At 42.7% G+C, this 18,365-nt stretch overlaps 1 protein-coding gene across 4 annotated transcripts; it reads left to right on the top strand.

Moving 5' to 3' along the window:
* Positions 1-2,071: 2,071 nt before the first annotated feature.
* On the top strand, positions 2,072-18,104 carry LOC106564952 (zinc finger protein Aiolos). 4 transcript variants are annotated; one of them, XM_014131501.2, is made up of 8 exons: positions 2,091-2,983; positions 3,724-3,788; positions 3,997-4,155; positions 10,578-10,955; positions 11,414-11,581; positions 12,354-12,470; positions 13,349-13,468; positions 16,770-18,104. In XM_014131501.2, the coding sequence occupies exons 2-8, from the start codon at positions 3,737-3,739 to the stop codon at positions 17,435-17,437; spliced, it is 1,662 nt and encodes a 553-aa protein (XP_013986976.1). In that variant the 5' UTR covers positions 2,091-2,983; positions 3,724-3,736; the 3' UTR covers positions 17,438-18,104. The 4 variants fall into 4 exon arrangements, with proteins under 4 accessions (XP_045547206.1, XP_013986976.1, XP_045547207.1 ...); XM_014131502.2 differs by lacking the exon at positions 2,091-2,983 and adding an exon at positions 3,434-3,546; XM_045691250.1 differs by lacking the exon at positions 3,997-4,155 and having other exon boundaries at positions 2,072-2,983.
* Positions 18,105-18,365: the final 261 nt, after the last annotated feature.

Below are 18,365 nucleotides of genomic sequence, written 5' to 3' on the forward strand. Positions count from 1 at the left end.
TTGTAGGGAAGACAGACTGGGCTGAACCACCCTCCACACACACACACACACACACACACACACACACACACACACACACACACACTTTCACTCTCTCTACCCACTCTCGCTCTCTATCCCTATGTTGAATATTCACACAATGAGTATCTCACTTTTTGTCCCTTTATAACACAGAATCACAGGGACAAAATATGTAACTAAAGCCTTCTCCTCTCTCATATTCAGACTGAAGAGCTGGCAGCACCTTCACCCTAACACAACGACTGTGTACACAAATTGCTAACTCGCATCATTACAATAGCTTGCCTTGAACCACTAACCCTTACCCCCCCCCTCTCTCTCTCACCCCCCCCCTCTCTCTCATTCTCTCTCTAAATACACACTAGCCTGAACGTGCACTTGCACACTGACACACAAACACCCACACAGAGAAAAACATATCTGGAAAGCTATTATTCTCACTCGCAGTAAAAGGCATTCATATACACACAAAGGGGATAAAGAAAACCACTTCCATGCCATCTTAAACTCTCTTTCACAAACACACACACATACACCTCCAGCTAATGACAAAGCATTGTTGAAATAACAAAGCTTGGGCAACCTCATGTCCCTTTCCTGCACATGGCCGTGGTTAGCTTGGCCAGTGTGTGTGTTGTGTGAGAAGACGAGTCCATTAGGCACCAGCATCCCGCTTTTCCTCACTCTGCATCTGCCCTTTACTCAATCACTCTCTCTCTCTCCATTCAATTCAAGGGGCTTTATTGGCATGGGAAACATTTGTTTACATTGCCAAAGCAAGTGAAATAGATAATAAACAAAAGTGAAATAAACTCACTCTCTCTCTCTCTCTCTCTGTCTTTCTCTCTCTCCAACTAGCTGTGCGGGGCAGCTATAAAAGGCAAATTGACAGTGCCGTTCACACAGTAGCCCTGCCCCCACAGGTCTTAAAAAAAGCCTCCCCTTTCCAACAGAGGGAACTTTGAACTATACCGCTAGCTGTGAGTGTTTCAATTGTGGGTGTGTGTTTGTAAATTAGAGAATGTAAATTAGTAGGCCGCCTACGTGTGTGTTAGTGTCTGTGTATTTTGTGTACATATGTGTATATGTATGTGTACAGGCTCTTTCTCATTCACAACTATTTGGTTCGAAAGCTTACAGAGGGCTGGGACGACGCCAATTCTCTTTTATGTTCCTCTGCTTGTGTTTTACCATGGTAACCCAGCATGTATTGTAATGCCTTTGTGTGCTTTCCTTCCCTCTTTTTTTCATTCTTCAGACTGGTGGCATGCTGCCATAGGCTGGGCCATGGGCCATGGGCCAAACCTCACTAGGCAGTGTAGTACCACTCAGGTGGGTGGTACATGTTGTTACCGATGAGATTCCTTCCTTCCTCTCTTGATAAATGAGCAGAAAACGACAGGGGTATACAACAAATGTCTCAGCATTCTGCAAGATATCAACGTCTAGTCACGCACAGTGAATGTAAGTATTTTTCATTTTGGACTACATCAGTAGTCCTCTTTACTGATGTAGTGGGCCTCATTTATATTCAGTACAAATCCCCACATGAACCATTACTGCTTTTTGGTAATACCTTTTGTAATTTCTATCCAAGTCTCTTGGTATAGGGGCCATTAAGTAATGAATAACAAACTATTACAATATTGGAACACGTACTGTAAATAGTACAATAAAACCTTTCTTCAACTGTTTGCTTTTGGCATGTCAAATATCTTGTTCAAGACATAACTTGAATAAGTGAAGAAGCCTGTACTGTCACAGTAGTAGAGAAATCCACAGGTGTCATCAGTGGAGGTGTTTATTGGTCTCCCATCTCTTATGAAAAAATAAGGCCGTGTGTGTGTGTGTGTGTGTGTGTGTGTGTGTGTGTGTGTGTGTGTGTGTGTGTGTGTGTGTGTGTGTGTGTGTGTGTGTGTGTGTGTGTGTGTGTGTGTGTGTGTGTGTGTGTGTGTGTGTGTGTGTGTGTGTGTGTGTGTGTGTGTGATCTGTATGTGTGTGAGAGACAGGGATACAGCATTAGGTGCTGCCTGGGTCAGTTGGTGGATAATTAGCAATGAGGCCGGGAAAGGGGGTGAGTCAGTAATGTGCGTTCTGCTTCAGCCCTCACAGCAAATTTCCAGATATGATTGTGATTCTGTTAGTCAGTGTCATACAATACACACACACACCTGATTGCTTGTCCCAAGCTGCAGTAAAGCACTTTTTGCTGCTCTGTATTAGTCCGAAATGTCCAATGCCACAGCTCTAATGAGCACATATTCACACACACAGTATAGGCTATAGAAAGCGATGATCCTGTTATAACCAAAAGGCTTCCTGTGGTAGACAGAACAAAAGGCTGTTTGAACCGGTAGACAACAACACTTCACATGAATACATCAATATCCATTACCCAAACAAAAGTTTCTTCTGACAGCATTACCATGCTTGGTCATGGTCTATTCATACAATCAGTGGATAAACTTACTGGCAAATGATTAAATAATTGGTTGGCAGTGGTACATGCACAAAAACACTTTAAATGGAAAGAGGAAGCAGTAGCAGTCTTTGGCCACAAGGTGGATTACTTGTATGTTATATGGAGCCCGTCGTTGAACATCTATTGTAATATCCTGTTTTGATCAATCGTAATCATTCATATCATAATGATAAATCCATGCATACATGTATAACGCATATTCACCACTTCAACAGTTTCATTTCACCTCCATTCTTAAAATGTCTTCAGTCTAGTCTTCCTATACTATTACAAAGTATTTCCATCACTTCGTTTTGGCAAAAATGAGTCCCTGTTCCTTTAAGACGGTCTCCAAAGTTTAGCGTATGACGTCAACCTTGGCATATCCATACCGCGAGCCGATCCAGTGGCGGAGAAGGGAATCTGAACGGCGGGAGAGACAGGTGAATTTAAACTGGACGTGAGCGCTTCAGTGTCAGGAGGAAGATACATAAGTTACAGGTAGGACATTTTAAAAAGAGATGATAAAAACTGCTGTTGTCTTCCTTGAATTAAACATATTTTTAATAGGAATGGGAAATGGGAATAGGAAGATAAGCCTACTGTATAAAAAACGGAATCGTTCACATTAAAATAGGTGCATTTAGCTATAATTCTAAAAGTCTTATGATAATGAGAGTTTTATATTATTTTAGGCATCAACTATTAGCTTTAATGTATCCTCAAAAATAGATGTAGGTGTGCTGTAAGAAATAGGGATTAACTTGGTCAAATATATTAACTACTTCAATGGCAAGGTGTCTTTTCTGTTGAAAATAAAATAATATTCTGGAGAATAGTATGGCTACATTGCCGTAGAAGTCGGACGTCTCTTTCACAGTTTTCTATTTGCATCAATTTGGCAGGAAATGCATGTTCAGTGTGCTCATATTTTTTCTTCTTCATTTGAATGAACTGCTAGGGTTGAGCAATGGACCATGCACGAGCAATTTACCACACTTCTTTTTGTAGTTTTCACGGTTATTTTCAGATTTTGTTTTGAATGTATATACATATTGCATTGAGTATGCCCTAATTAATGGCTTCTTGCATGAAACGTCACTAATTCTATGGGAATATGCCAAATTAAATGATTATTATTTTGCATACAATAACTGATTTTGAATTTTCTGAGGTAAATGTTCACTTCTGCAGTAATGGGTTGATTGACACACTGCCTCTTTTGTGTTTTATTTCCACAGAGAATCATTGAAGATGAACACAGAGGAAAAACAAGAGCTCAAGTCATCACAATATGAAACGATGGGTAAGACAGCTTTTTTCAACATAGAACTTTCACTATTAAGACTTATATTCCATACCGTAGGCTAATATTGTTGCAAAAACGATGTTGTGCGCAGTGCAATGGTCATAAGTTGACTTACAAAAACAATGGTGGCCCAAATAACGTATACGGTTAGAGATGTGTGTTAGGCTCCATATTAAAGACTAAGATGGTGATGGTCTCTTCACAGACGTTAGCAGCGCTGTGACAGATGAGAGGCCACAGACAGAGGAGGCGGAGGGAGGAGAAGAGGCAGGGGAGAGGCAGGGAGAGGAAGAGGAGGCCCCAGAGAAGACCTCAGAGAGTGGAATGGAGTGCTCAGAACCCACAGGAAACGAGGGAATGACAGGTACGAAACACATGTTGATGAGAACATTGTCCCAAAACCATGCGGTATTGACTAGTTTACCCACTTGCGTTCAATACTCAACCGACCTATGGGATGATATGCAACAAGCCATTGGGCTTAACAGAGGCTGCGAACAAAGGGGGTCAGACGCCCAAGACCACCAAAGTGTTAACCAGTCATTGACTCCATTTTGCAAGTTACGGGAGTTGCTGGTAACACTTTATTTTAAGGGTCTCTAATAAACAATTTAAGGCATTTATTAATCATTACTTCCACATTTATAAACCATTTATTAATCATTGGTAATCATAAATATCCATACGTTTCTTTGCAGTCCCTAATCTAAAAGTGTGTGCAATTTATACTCTATGTCTACTTTATAAATGTTTTGAGTGACCAGTGTAATATCTCACAAAAAGACGGGCATGCAATTGGTGGACACTCCTGCAGTACCTGGTAAAATAATAGGTACACAAAACAGGATGTTTAAGGAAATATATATACATGTGTGAATAACTAACTTACTAACATTTACAGATGTGGGAGCAATGATAAATAAAATGGTGAGTAAACTGTCTTTAAATGCCTTATAAATGGTTTATTATGGACCCTTAAATAAAGTGTTACCAATTTGGTGTAAGAGTCTACTGGAGCTACTACTGGAGGCCTTGCTCTTCCTTATTTTAGTCTTTTGCCACAGCTACACGGTCCGGGTGTAACCATGTAGCTCTGAATTTCTACTGAAGCGTGCCCCGAGGTTCACTGCTCTCAGGTCCTGGACTCTATATGGGGCCTCTCTCTTTGCAAAGTTTCCATCGCACCTCTGAGCGCTTCGCATGACAACAGAGCACGGTTTTTCAGCACATCAGCCACCGCTGAGACCACAGTGTGGTTTCTGGATGGAATATAACTTGAGTCTCGACAGGGGTTGGTTGACTCTCAGCAGGGGCAGGCATTGCAGGCCAGAGCCCAGGACTTGAGGTGTACACAGTTGCAGTTGTTGGATATATAGACTGTAGGACTTGGGGGATAGCCTATACTCTGCAGGGCTTGAGATTTACTTATATGGTATGAGGTGCACACTTGCAGGATTTGGGGTATACACGTGCAGGGTTTGGGTCTTAAACTTGCAATGCTTGGGGTGTAGGCCTACTCTTGCTGGGCTTATTGGTGTGGGGCTGGGAGATAATTTCACTATATTCTTCTCATTTTTGATGGTTTGGCGGCATTTGACAGTATTTTATGTTTCTGAATAATACAAGTTCCAAATATGTTTTAGGAGTAGTGCATGACCCTAGAATAACAACAAATTCTGATCGCTTTTATTCGCGATCAAACTAGGACAAAACTGACAGTGAAGTAGTCCAATGTGATTAACTTTTAAGTTATTTAGCACTGTATAAAAATATCTTTAAATATGGTATTGTAAAAATCCATGTGGCTATTCACAATATATCACCCAGCCCTATATTGGTGTACATTTGCTGGGTTTGAGTTATGCACTTTTAGGACTTGGGGCGCACACTTACGTGGTTTGGGGTATACACTTCTAACTTGAAAGGCAATGCTACACTTTTGGGGAAGGCTATGCTCTCAATCTATATGTTCAGAAGAAGATGAAGCATGGTTGTTGTTTTATTTTCTTCAACGTTGACTGAGAGGTTTCTCTATGCTGCTTTGTCCTGCCCTGGTTCTGGTTTCTGAGCATTGAAAGGAAATGCCTTGCTGTTATCTCAGAAAACATCTCCTAAATCTTTCTCTGACACTCTGCCTTGTCCTAAATTAGCCAAACCACACTAGGAGATGTGCTAGTGTTAATATATTAAAATATTCTACAAATGTAGAAGTGGAGATGTGCCATTTATGACAAAGCCTTGTATAAGTTTCTGTCTGATGATTGGCCCCGTGGAGCTCTGCTAACCAAGCTAGCACATTTGGTGCCTTGGAAGTTGTGGGAATGTACAGTTCCAGTAAAAAGTTTGGACACACCTACTCATTCAAGGGTTATTCTTAATTTGTACTATTTTCTACATTGTAGAATAATAGTGAAGACATTAAAACTATGAACTAACACATATAGAATCATGTAGTATCCAAAAAAGTTTTAAACAAATTCTTCAAAGTAGCCACCCTTTGCCTTGATGACAGCATTGCACACTCTTGGCATTCTCTCAACCAGCTTCATGAGGTAGTCACCTGGAATGAATTTCAATTAACAGGTGTGCCTTGTTCAAAGTTAATTTGTGGAATTTCTTTCCTTCTTAATGTGTTTGAGCAAATCAGTTGTGTTTTGACAAGGTATGGGTGGTAAAGACCAAGTCCATTTAATGGCAAGAACAGCTCAAATAAGCAAACAGTCCATCATTACTTTAAGGCATGAAGGTCAGTCAATGCGGAACATTTCACAAACGTTGAAATTTCTTCAAGTGCAGTCACAAAAACCATCAAGTGCTGTGATGAAACTGGCTCTCATGAGGACAGCCACAGGAAAGGAAGACCCAGAGTTACCTCTGCTGCAGAGGATACGTCCATTAGAGTTAACAGCAGCCAAAACAATGTTTCAAGTAACAGACACATCTCAACATCAACTGTTCAGAGGAGACTACTAAAGAACACCAATAACAAGAAGATACTTGCTTGGGCCAAGAAACACGATCAATAGACATTAGACCGGTGGAAATCTGTCCTTTGGTCTGATGAGTCCAAATTTGAGATTTTTGGTTCCAACCGCACTTCTTTGTGAGACGCGGAGTAGGTGAACGGATGATGTGTGATTCCCACCGTGAAGCATGGAGGAGGTGGTGTGATGGTGACACTGTCGGTGATTTATTTATAATTCAAGGCACACTTAACCAGCATGGCTACCACAGGATTCTGCAGTGATACACAATCCCATCTTGTTTGCGCTTAGTGGGACTATCATTTGTTTTTCAACAGGACAATGACCCAAAACACACCTCCAGGCTGTGTAAGGGCTATTTGACCAAGAAGGAGAATGATGGAGTAGTGCATCAGATAACCTGGCCTCCACAATCACCTGGCCTCAACCCAATTGAGATGGTTTGGGATGAATTAGACAGCAGAGTGAAGGAAAAGCAGCCAACAAGTGCTCAGTATATGTGGGAACTCCTTCAAGGCTGTTTTTATAAGCATTCCAGGTGAAGCTGATTGAGAGAATGCCAAGAGTGTGCAAGTTGTCATGGCTAATTTGAAGAATATAAAATATATTTTCATTTGTTTAATATTTTTTTGGTTACTACATGATTCCATATGTGTTATTTCATAGTTTTGATGTCTTCACTATTATTCTGCAATGTAGAAAATAGTAAAAAATTAAGAAAAATCCTTGAATGAGTAGGTGTGTCCAAACTTTTGACTGTTAATGTATATTTTTGGTTTCACATTGGTTGTGGGAACGAAGCCATATGTTTCCTGACCGGTAAAACTGAAAGCTTTTTAAACGTTATGAGAATGTTTTATTTTTAAGTTGCAGGGAGGTTATGAGAATGTTGTACTCTGGTTCCTTGAAAGTTTTCCTGGGAGGTTTAATTAAAGCTCTGAGAATGGAAATGATAGGTTATTTGTATGCGTTTTAATAACTTCCTTAAACATTTCACAAAATGTTTCATTTAACACTGCTAGCTTATTGTGGGTTAACTTCTTTGAATCCAAGCACAGATAGGACACATGAAAATCCATTTCCTTAAGCAATAATTATGCAAACACGTTTATTTTTTATTGTGACACACCATCAGTGAGATTTGAACCTGTAATCTACTGGTTTCTATCCATGGAATTAGTCCACTGCACCACCAGGATGGAGCTAGCATGTCATGCAAGCACTCATTAAGATCAGGTGTGACCAATTAGTGGGCCCGGCCAACACACCTGAACACCATTAACAAGATAGAGGATAGAGAGATCTTTGTTGATGCTGAGGACGGAATGTAAATGTAAATCTCTGAACGTTACGAAAGTGTTCATATGTTTTTTTATGGAAAGTTTTCTTCACGTTCTGAAAACAGAATGTATGTTTTCAAATAACATTCTTAGAACGTTCTCTGAACGTTACAACATTTTGGTTCTCGGGAACAATTTGAGAACATTACTTTAACCCTCCTGTTGTGTTCGTTTCATGTTAATTAATTCTGTGTTCCCGGTCCAAAATGACCACCCCATTATAGCTGATTATAAATTCATAATACATATATTATCACCTAATGTTGTGTTAGATCTTTTTATCAACTTAGGTTCTTGTGAACATTATAAGTTTTGAACTTCTATTTGCTATTTATGGCCTGTAGGCCTCTTTGACCTGAGCTCATACAACTAGTTTTTTAGTAAAAGAAAGCAGAATGTATGGATTATTTTGACCATAGCAAATACTCAGATGAAACATATTGTGCTATTTATCACAGACTACTTTGTGTCAAAGTTTAACAAGGACATTTGTTTTGAAACCATTTCACATTTTTAAATAGAGTCAGGATTTTATGTCATCAACCCGGGGTATGGCGTATCTCGTTGGCCCTGGGGTCATCCTGATAACACTTTCAGCCGACCTCTCCTCTCAGGTGGGGATGAAGACCAGGACAAATTCCCATTCTTTGACTGGAATGTAACAACAACCTCAGCAGGGCCCTCTTCCTCATCACTGGTTGTTTCTTGGTCTGGATCATATTCTGTGGTGTCTTCAACTTTTGACACTTCCTCCTCTAATGCATCTTCACTGTCAGTTTCCTGGCCTCTCTCCTCACCAGTGTCATGATCAAAGATATGATCAAGAGCCTCACATACAGTATATCGTTTGGTCATTGTGCTGCCACAGAATGAATTGTGAGCAAGGCCTCAAAAAAGCTTTATATACCAGAGTTGCGAGAAAGGTTCTATATATTATTGAAACAATTGTTTGTGAGAATGCCAACAGGTGTGGTTCCCATGGGGGAAATATTCTATTGGGGAAAGGTTCCCATGGGGGTTGCCATGGAAGCCAAGAAGGGGAGTGAGGCGTGTGTGTGTGTGTGCTCAAACACAAATGCATGTGGGGGTCTGGGAGAGGAAGTGTGTCCATCTGATGAATGGGCATGTGCCTGAACTCAATTTTAGTCACTAATTGTAGTCTCACCCATTCATTTCTAATGACCGGTCATTTTTGACCGGGAACACAACAGGTGTACAAAAGTTAAATAAAACAGCCAAAATGTTATTAAAAAATGTTTTGTGTTCAGATGCCCTGTGTGGACAAAGTCATGGAACCTTATGACAATCAGTTAAATTAACAACATTTTTCAGAGAGAAAACTTGTAAATCGGTCCAATTCGACCAGAACACAGCAGGAGGGTTAAATGGAACCATGTAGGAAACGTTATATTGAAGTAATGAAATTCCCGAAGAAGAAAGTTGTTTCTTAACATTCTCTCACCAATTTGAGAACATTCCCAATGACAAACCAATTATAGAAGGTTCCTAGAACATTACTAAGATTGAAATAACATGTAACCATGTTTGAACTTTTAGGAAACATTCTGTTAAGGAAATGAAACACCAAGAATTGTATACTTTTTGTTGTTGTTGTCAAGTTCCTTAAATGTGCTGAGAATGTTCCAAAGCCAAGCAACTATCCTGCACCATTCCCATAAATTTGTGGGAAGGTTGTGTGTAAAATAACCATAGGACAGACCACGCTCTCACAAAGCTCTATGAAACATCTGGTTCTCAGAATGCTGTGTGTTAGCTGGGAAGCTTTTTATGTCCATATTTGCAGAAAACTGCATGTAGAATCATTAGATAGGTTTTAAAACATAGACCGGCATTTTTCCTCTTCGCACACTGGCAGTGGACAAAATAATAACTTTTGGGGTTTAAAGTGGCAATCAGCAGTAGAAACAATAACAAAGCCAGCTCCCCACCCCTGGTTCTGTTAAAAGCAGAGGGATGGGGCTGGAGAAATGTAATCACTCTCAAATTCATAGGCAGAGCTATGGATGCAAGAATTGACCATCCGTGGTATCAAAATGATAGTTTTAACCATGTTTTGAGGCTATACAGTGTTTGTTTACATGTTCTTTGTTTACAAACATTGGCGTAAAACAAGCTTATATTTTGGGTTCTGGTGGGCTACGACAGTTGAACTAAGCTCATGAGGCATTTGCAAGTTATATTCTTCAAGAATCAATGTGCACATATAATTCATTTATAAGTCCAAAAATGAATGTAGCAACTGCTGATTGCCCCTTTAAAATCAGTGTCTGTTTATGAAACTGGTCAGCTGAAAAATCCCCAAAATATATATTTTTTATGTTGTTTTACCACCATAGACCAGTCATAACTAGTTTCATGCAATTAGCTCCAGGTTGTCATGAAGTCAAATAACCAAGGAGGGAAATATATTTAACCCTCTCTTTCTCTCCCCTCCTTCCTAGATGGGGTTCCCGTGAAAACTGAGAGGGAAGAGTATGACGACAATGACGATCAGTACCCCAAGAGTGAAGAAGAAGTTGAACGAGACAATTACCTTTATGAAGAAGAGGAAGAAGAGGAGAAGGAAAGGGATGAGGAAGACGAAGGAGAAGAAGAGGGGGAAGGGGAGGAAGAGGGAGAAACCCTTAACGAACCACAGGACCTGTCTCTGGCAGATTATGTAAAGTATGAGAGCACAGGCCCGCAGGACGCCCACACCAACTCCTCGTTGTACGCAGCAGTACCCCGCAGCCAGGCAGCAGGCAAGCTCAACTGTGACATCTGTGGCCTGTCCTGCGTCAGCATCAATGTGCTGCTCGTGCACAAGCGAAGTCACACCGGTGAGCAGAGTAACACAGCCAAACCAACCCTGATCTTAAATAATGGTGTTTTTTGTTTTATAACACTGGCATTGTGGCTTTGGTAAACTTAGCAGATCAAGGTGTTTGATTAAAATATTTGTGTTTCAATATCTACAGTGACTCATGCGTTACACTTTGAATGGACACATTTGACTTTACATGTACTCTGCATTTTATCAGTACTAGGGCAAGAAATGTAATTTCAACATCTGCTGTAACACAGTAATTACACTTCACTCAATGGTCTGCTTTATTAGACGTGTGGAACAAACCAAGTGTTACTCCTATTCAGTCACAGTATTACTGAGTAATACATACCAGTAAACGTACCACAGTAGCTCAACTATATGCTTCATAACTACTGTACCAGTAAGTCTTGGCAGTGTTGACAGAGTTTCTCCATGACATAGGATCCCTCTGTTTTGACCTACACCCAGGTGAACGTCCATTCCACTGCAGCCAGTGTGGTGCCTCCTTCACCCAGAAGGGAAACCTGCTTCGCCACATCAAACTGCACTCCGGGGAGAAGCCCTTCAAGTGCCCTATGTGCAGCTACGCCTGCCGCAGACGAGACGCCCTCAGCGGACACCTGCGCACTCACTCAAGTACCTATCCACCATCTGTGTGCCACCTGCGTTTACAGATGTATGACCACACATGCATATTATAATAACACAAACTCAGGTATTTTCCACCTGTTCGCACTTACTCACACACGTACACAAAATATATGTGTACACATGCAAACACACACACACATAGGTACCTATAACCTGTCTGCACACAGTTATTTAGATATACCACTTCACGTTGGAGCTGTCAGTGACGCTCATTTAAAGGAGCTTCTTGAGGCCTCCCGAGTGGCGCAGACCCAGGTTCATTTCTCGGGCTGTGCCACAACCGGCCGTAGCCGGGAGTCCCATAGGATGGCGCACAATTGGCCCAGCGTCGTCCGGGTTAGGGGAGGGTTTGGCCGGTGGGGCTTTACTTGGCTGATCGCGCTCTAGCGACTTCTTGTGGCAGGCCAGGTGCCTGCGGGCTGACCCCGGTTGCCAGTTGAACGGTATTTCCTCTGACACATTGGTGCGGCTGACTTCCGGGTTAAGCTGGCGGGTGTTAAGGAGCGCGTTTTGGCGGGTCATGTTTCGGAGGACGCATGACTCCACTTTTGCCTCCCGAGCCCGTTGGGGAGTTGCAGCGATGAGACAAGATAAAAAGATTGGGGAGAAAAAGGGGGTAAAATACAACAACAAAAAATAAAGGAGGTTCTTGCAGAGATCGTAGTTGCCCTATTATTTAAGAACAGCCTCAGTAAGCAAAGTGTATGATGGTTTGAAGTGGGAGTTTGTAGTTTTAACTGAAACTCTTTTCTCACAGTAGAGAAGCCCTACAAGTGCAACCACTGCGGTCGCAGTTACAAGCAGCGCAGCTCCCTTGAAGAGCACCGAGAGAGGTGCCATGTGTACATCCAGAACAAAGGCAACGCTGAGAGAGGTGAGAGGCCCTGGGACACTCCTACATACCCTCTGTTACACACACAGACACTGCAGACACCACACACATACACACTTACACAAATGCACTTCAGACATACACACTTTACTCATGCAATCACACACACACACACACACACACACACACACACACACACACACACACACACACACACACACACAACATTCACAGGCACTCACACTCAGATGTGTGCACATTCTGTTATCTACTCACACATTTGTGCACACACGCATACACACATACACATTTGCTGGCTGCAGAGTTGTGTAGCTTCATTCCATTGAGTTCATGGTCGTAAGTTAGCCCACCATTAGAGCAAAAATAGGTTGTGGCTGTTGCTGTGGGAGACGTTGTGATGTAAGGACACCAGAGGGGAAGTCAGTCAGAAGAGATGTAGGACAAATGTCTCAGTGTCGTGATCTGACTGCACCCCCCCCAGAAGTCTGTTTGCCTGCCATGGTGGACAGCCAAGACGGTTGCGACACAAACAATACTCTGTTGTTTTGTGGTCGGTTGAATGTCGTAAGTACGGCAGATAGCGTGTGGTGAGGAAGCACATCCTCGACCTGCGGTCTTCCTCCTACAGGCCTCACTAGTCGATGAGGCAAAACACCAGGAAGTGAGGTCACAAGCTTTGTTATCTTGGCTGCGATCAATTTGTCATTGGTTTCTCTGAGGGTGAGTTTCATTTTAAAGTCATTTTGTTTGTTAGTCCTGTAAAAGAAAAAGATAATTTCACAACCTCAAATGCTCGAAGGCAGTGGACAGTTGCAGCACAGTGGACAGAAAGCACACACTCTGTCCTTACTGTACCTCCGTACTGCTAAGAGACCTCTCTCTCTCTGTGTGTCTCTCAGCCGGTGAGGATACCCACGTGTCCAGGACTACTCACATGGGTACGGAGCGCGCTCTGCTACTGGACAGGTTGGCGAGCAATGTAGCCAAACGCAAGAGCTCTATGCCACAGAAGTTCACTGGTAAGACCAGTCTGACTCATTCCTCACTTACAGTTCAACTGTCTCGCAAGTTGTCACCTTGGTAGGGTTAACTAGGCATGGGCGAGTGTGTGGGCGGTAAAAAACGTGGATATATATAAAATCATTCCACCAAATTGAGCAATTGCAATTTTGATTTGATTATTACTTTGTGACTAGACTGGTGGTTGCTTACTCTTTTGAGAAATTGCTCATTTGGTAATTCAATAGCAGTTTGATTAATTGTATGTCTGTGTGTAATGGGTCTCTGATTACTGGCTTCATTGCTGCACCTGTCAGGTTTGTACAATAATTTGACGCCTTGCTACTTGCTGCTACTGCTATTATTGTAATAGTGTTGCATTTAATTAAAACAAATGTAAGTTTTAAGTGTATCATATCTTTGTCTGTCTAAGCTACATGTCTGTCTGTCTGTCTGTCTCTTTCGCTGTCTCTCTATCTGTCAATCTGTCTCTCTATCAATGCAGTTCTCCTGTCCCCCCTTGCTTTGCTTGCCAAGCAGGAATTTTGGGCAGAACGGCAGCCTCATCTGCTGCACCGTGCCATAGGGTGGTAGACCACTGCCCTAATTTCCCTGCCTGATGTATATTTTAGGTGGGTATGGTTAACCACGCATAGGAATAGAATGCCAATAACATGAAGCAATCGTGGGAGATGTGCCTTTTGTACACTGGAACTCTCTCACACACAAACTGACAAGTATAAACATCCAAGTTGTAGTGCTTCATTGAAACTTCTACACTACTACTACTGCTGAGTGTTTGAAAACCGTCAGTTTCAGTAAATTAGTGATTTGTCATCACGTTGACTTCCCAAACCCTAAGGCGTTGTATCCATTTCCTATACCCAGGTCACACTTTCTTGTCAAGCATCTCCGCTTATCATAAAGTGTTTAGTTTCAGAATTCGAGTCGCTGCAAAGAAACAGCAAGTGTCTGGCCTAAAGAGATCCTCCTATCACCCATCACCCTGACAAATGAACTGAAATCTTGCAATATAACGACCACAGGAGGAAAAGAGAGGTGGTGTGTTCGACCACAGGGTTGAAAACAGGCGAGAGCACGAAACGTGAGCAGATGCCTCCGTCTCCTCTTGTGGTGGAACAGCAGCTGCAGCAGTGGAGACTGAGAGGCCTCTTCGTCTCCTCCTCGTCTCTGTTGCTGAGTCCTAAATGTCACCCTATTCCCTATAGTTCACCAAATGGCACCCTATTCCATAATGCACTATATAGAGAACAGGGTGACGTTTGGGACACAGATTCTCTGTCCTGTCACGCCCTCTTAGTGTTCGTTCTGTGGTAAGAAGCTCGTTTATCTACAGGGTCAGCGTCTGCCTGCTAGTTCTCTATTGTACGAGCTATCAAGATTTCAATTGTACAGAATGTGCTTTTTTTCTTCAAGTGTGACTGAGCTTGCTCATTTGCTGCTGAAGCTCCTTATAGCTAGTAGAGGTGGCTATCTTGTGGCTCCCTCTCCACTGCACGTCTCTGGCTCTTTTCTGTCAGCGAAATGGTTACTGCAGAACCATTTATATAGAGATACAGTGGGGGAAAAAAATATTTGATCCCCTGCTGATTTTGTACGTTTGCCCACTGATGAAGAAAGGATCAGTCTATAATTTTAATGGTAGGTTTATTTGAACAGTGAGAGACAGAATAACAACAAAAATATCCAGAAAAACACATGTCAAAAATGTTATAAATTGATTTGCATTTTAATGAGGGAAATAAGTATTTGACCCCCTCTCAATCAGAAAGATTTCTGGCTCCCAGGTGTCTTTTATACAGGTAACGAGATGAGATTAGGAGCACACTCTTAAAGGGAGTGCTCCTAACCGCAGCTTGTTACCTGTAAAAAAGACACCTGTCCACAGAAGCAATCAATCAATCAGATTCCAAACTCTCCACCATGGCCAAGACCAAAGAGCTCTCCAAGGATGTCAGGGACAAGATTGTAGACCTACACAAGGCTGGAATGGGCTACAAGACCATCGCCAAGCAGCTTGTGAGAAGGTGACAACATTTGGTGTGATTATTCGCAAATGGAAGAAACACAAAAGAACTGTCAATATCCCTCGGCCTGGGGCTCCATGCAAGATCGCACCTCGTGGAGTTGCAATGATCATGAGAACGGTGAGGAATCAGCCCAGAACTACACGGGAGGATCTTGTCAATCATCTCAAGGCAGCTGGGACCATAGTCACCAAGAAAACAATTGGTAACACACTACGCCGTGAAGGACTGAAATCCTGCAGCGCCCGCAAGGTCCCCCTGCTCAAGAATACATATACATGCCCGTCTGAAGTTTGCCAATGAACATCTGAATGATTCAGAGGACAACTGGTTTAAGTGTTGTGGTCATATGAGACCAAAATGGAGCTCTTTGGCATCAACTCAACTCGCCGTGTTTGGAGGAGGAGGAATGCTGCCTATGACCCCAAGAACACAATCTCCACCGTCAAACATGGAGGTGGAAACATTATGCTTTGGGGGTGTTTTTCTGCTAAGGGGACAGGACAACTTCACGGCATCAAAGGGACGATGGACGGGGCCATGTACCGTCAAATCTTGGGTGAGAACATCCTTCCCTCAGCCAGGGCATTGAAAATGGGTCGTGGATGGGTATTCCAGCATGACAATGACCCAAAACACACGGCCAAGGCAACAAAGGAGTGGCTCAAGAAGAAGCACATTAAGGTCCTGGAGTGGCCTAGCCAGTCTCCAGACCTTAATCCCATAGAAAATCTGTGGAGGGAGCTGAAGGTTCGAGTTGCCAAACGTCAGCCTCGAAACCTTAATGACTTGGAGAAGATCTGCAAAGAGGAGTGGGACAAAATCCATCCTGAGATGTGTGCAAACCTGGTGGCCAACTACAAGAAATGTCTGACCTCTGTGATTGCCAACAAGGGTTTTGCCACCAAGTACTAAGTCATGTTTTGCAGAGGGGTCAAATACTTATTTCCCTCATTAAAATACAAATCCTTTTATATCATTTTAGACATGCGTTTTTCTGGGTTTTTTGTTGTTATTCTGTCTCTCACTGTTCAAATAAACCTACCAATAAAATTATAGACCGATCATTTCTTTGTCAGTGGGCAAACGTACAAAATCAGCAGGGAATCAAATACTTTTTTCCCCCACTGTATATGTATATATATGGCCGTATGTATATATATATATATAGAGAGAGATATACAGTTGATGTATTTTTGGCTCTGAGTTAGTTGCCCCACCTGCACAGTGCTGAGTGAGTGCTGAGGTGTCTCTCTCTGTGTGGGTGATCCAGGGGACAACGGCGTGTGTCTGGACCTGAGCTTCAACAGGGAGCTGATCCACCGCTCTGACGTCATGGACCCTCCCCTCACCTCCCCAGGATCCGAGAACCACCACATCCACCAGCCCCTCTACACAGGCCAGGACCCTGACTCTGCCTCCCCCCACAGGGCCTACCCCATCCCCCTGAGCCGGGCTGACATGAGCCCCCTGGCCCTCACCAATGGTCACAAGCTGGAGCAGCAGCAGAGCACCGGTGTCGCCTACCTGCCCCGGCCCAGCCAGGGCCACCCTAGTATGGACTCACTCCACGCAGATCGGGCTCAGCTCTCCCAGCCTCTCATCTACAACCTGGGGCACCTGCTGGGGCCCAGTCCCCACAATAGCCTCTCACACCCCCATACCCAGGCCCACGCGCTCCCCATGCCCCCCCTAGAGGCTCTGAGGGTGGTAAGAAGCGAGGGGGAGGTAGGGGTTGGGGTAGGTACAGGAGCAGGGGCGGTGTACCCCTGCGGTCACTGCAGGGTGTGGTTTCTGGACTACGTCATGTTCACCATCCACATGGGCTGCCATGGCTTCCGTGACCCACTGGAGTGCAATGTATGTGGCCATCGCAGCCGGGACCGCTACGAGTTCTCCTCACACATTGCGCGCGGCGAGCACCGCCTGGAGTTGAAGTAGTGTAGATACACGTGCACGTGCACGTGAACACACACACACACATGCACCCATTCATGTAGTCAGCCTCCTAAATGGAATAATGCATACACATTTATACCCTTACACACATGAATTGTCTATATACATTACATACACACAAAAAGTATCTCAGGGACTTTCCTTTTTGTTTTTAATTAGCACCAGTATTACCACACACACACACACACACACACACACACACACACACACACACACACACACAGAAATGTAGCATTTCAGTAAAGTAGCATTTAAAATGTTTTATAGAGTTTATTTTTCCATCTAAAATGATGAAAATGTATGTTTTATGTGGGACTACATTTTATTCTGCTTCACTAAGCCACGGAATAACTTAAAAATATATATAGTTTATTTTATTTTTGATGACTATTCAACAAAAGTGTCAAGTGTCAATCGAAGTGGTAATAGGCAGTCAATATTTGGCATTACCTTTGCCATGCCTGCTGCTTTTAGGATGTAATAAACTACAGTATGTCCAAATGTCCTCTGTATGTACAGCAGTAGTAGTAGGACACAATACTGAGTACATTTGACGTTCACTGTAAGCTGACTGACAGACTCTGCTGTACATTTGTTTTCCTGTTAACTGTGCTGAGGTTCGAAAATAAAACAAGACCATTAAAGCTAATGTGTGGACTTGTACCTTGTGAAAGAAGTAGCAAGCGCCACTACCGAAAAATACGTCTTCATAATAGTCTATGTGCAACAAAAAATAAATAACTATCCTTATGATCTCAAAGGTCATGTGTTTCGTTTTAGGCTGTGGTTTGAGAAGTTCACAGCTTCAAAGAAAGACATCACTTCACAATACACTCCCCTCTTCACAACTCCTCAAAGTCAAACTGTTTCTCTGTCCTGGATTTCAACTTACAGTATTTATCTAGCGCTC

Source organism: Salmo salar, chromosome ssa12 (genome assembly GCF_905237065.1).
Source record: "Salmo salar chromosome ssa12, Ssal_v3.1, whole genome shotgun sequence".
Lineage (NCBI taxonomy): Eukaryota > Metazoa > Chordata > Actinopteri > Salmoniformes > Salmonidae > Salmo > Salmo salar.

Bases quoted from the DNA above. Each gene is read 5' to 3' on its own strand.
- LOC106564952 (XM_014131501.2), top strand. From the start codon at position 3,737: ATGAACACAGAGGAAAAACAAGAGCTCAAGTCATCACAATATGAAACG. The intron at 12,471-13,348 runs GTGAGAGGCCCT...TGTGTCTCTCAG, and splicing joins CAAAGGCAACGCTGAGAGAG to CCGGTGAGGATACCCACGTG. The intron at 13,469-16,769 runs GTAAGACCAGTC...TGGGTGATCCAG, and splicing joins TATGCCACAGAAGTTCACTG to GGGACAACGGCGTGTGTCTG.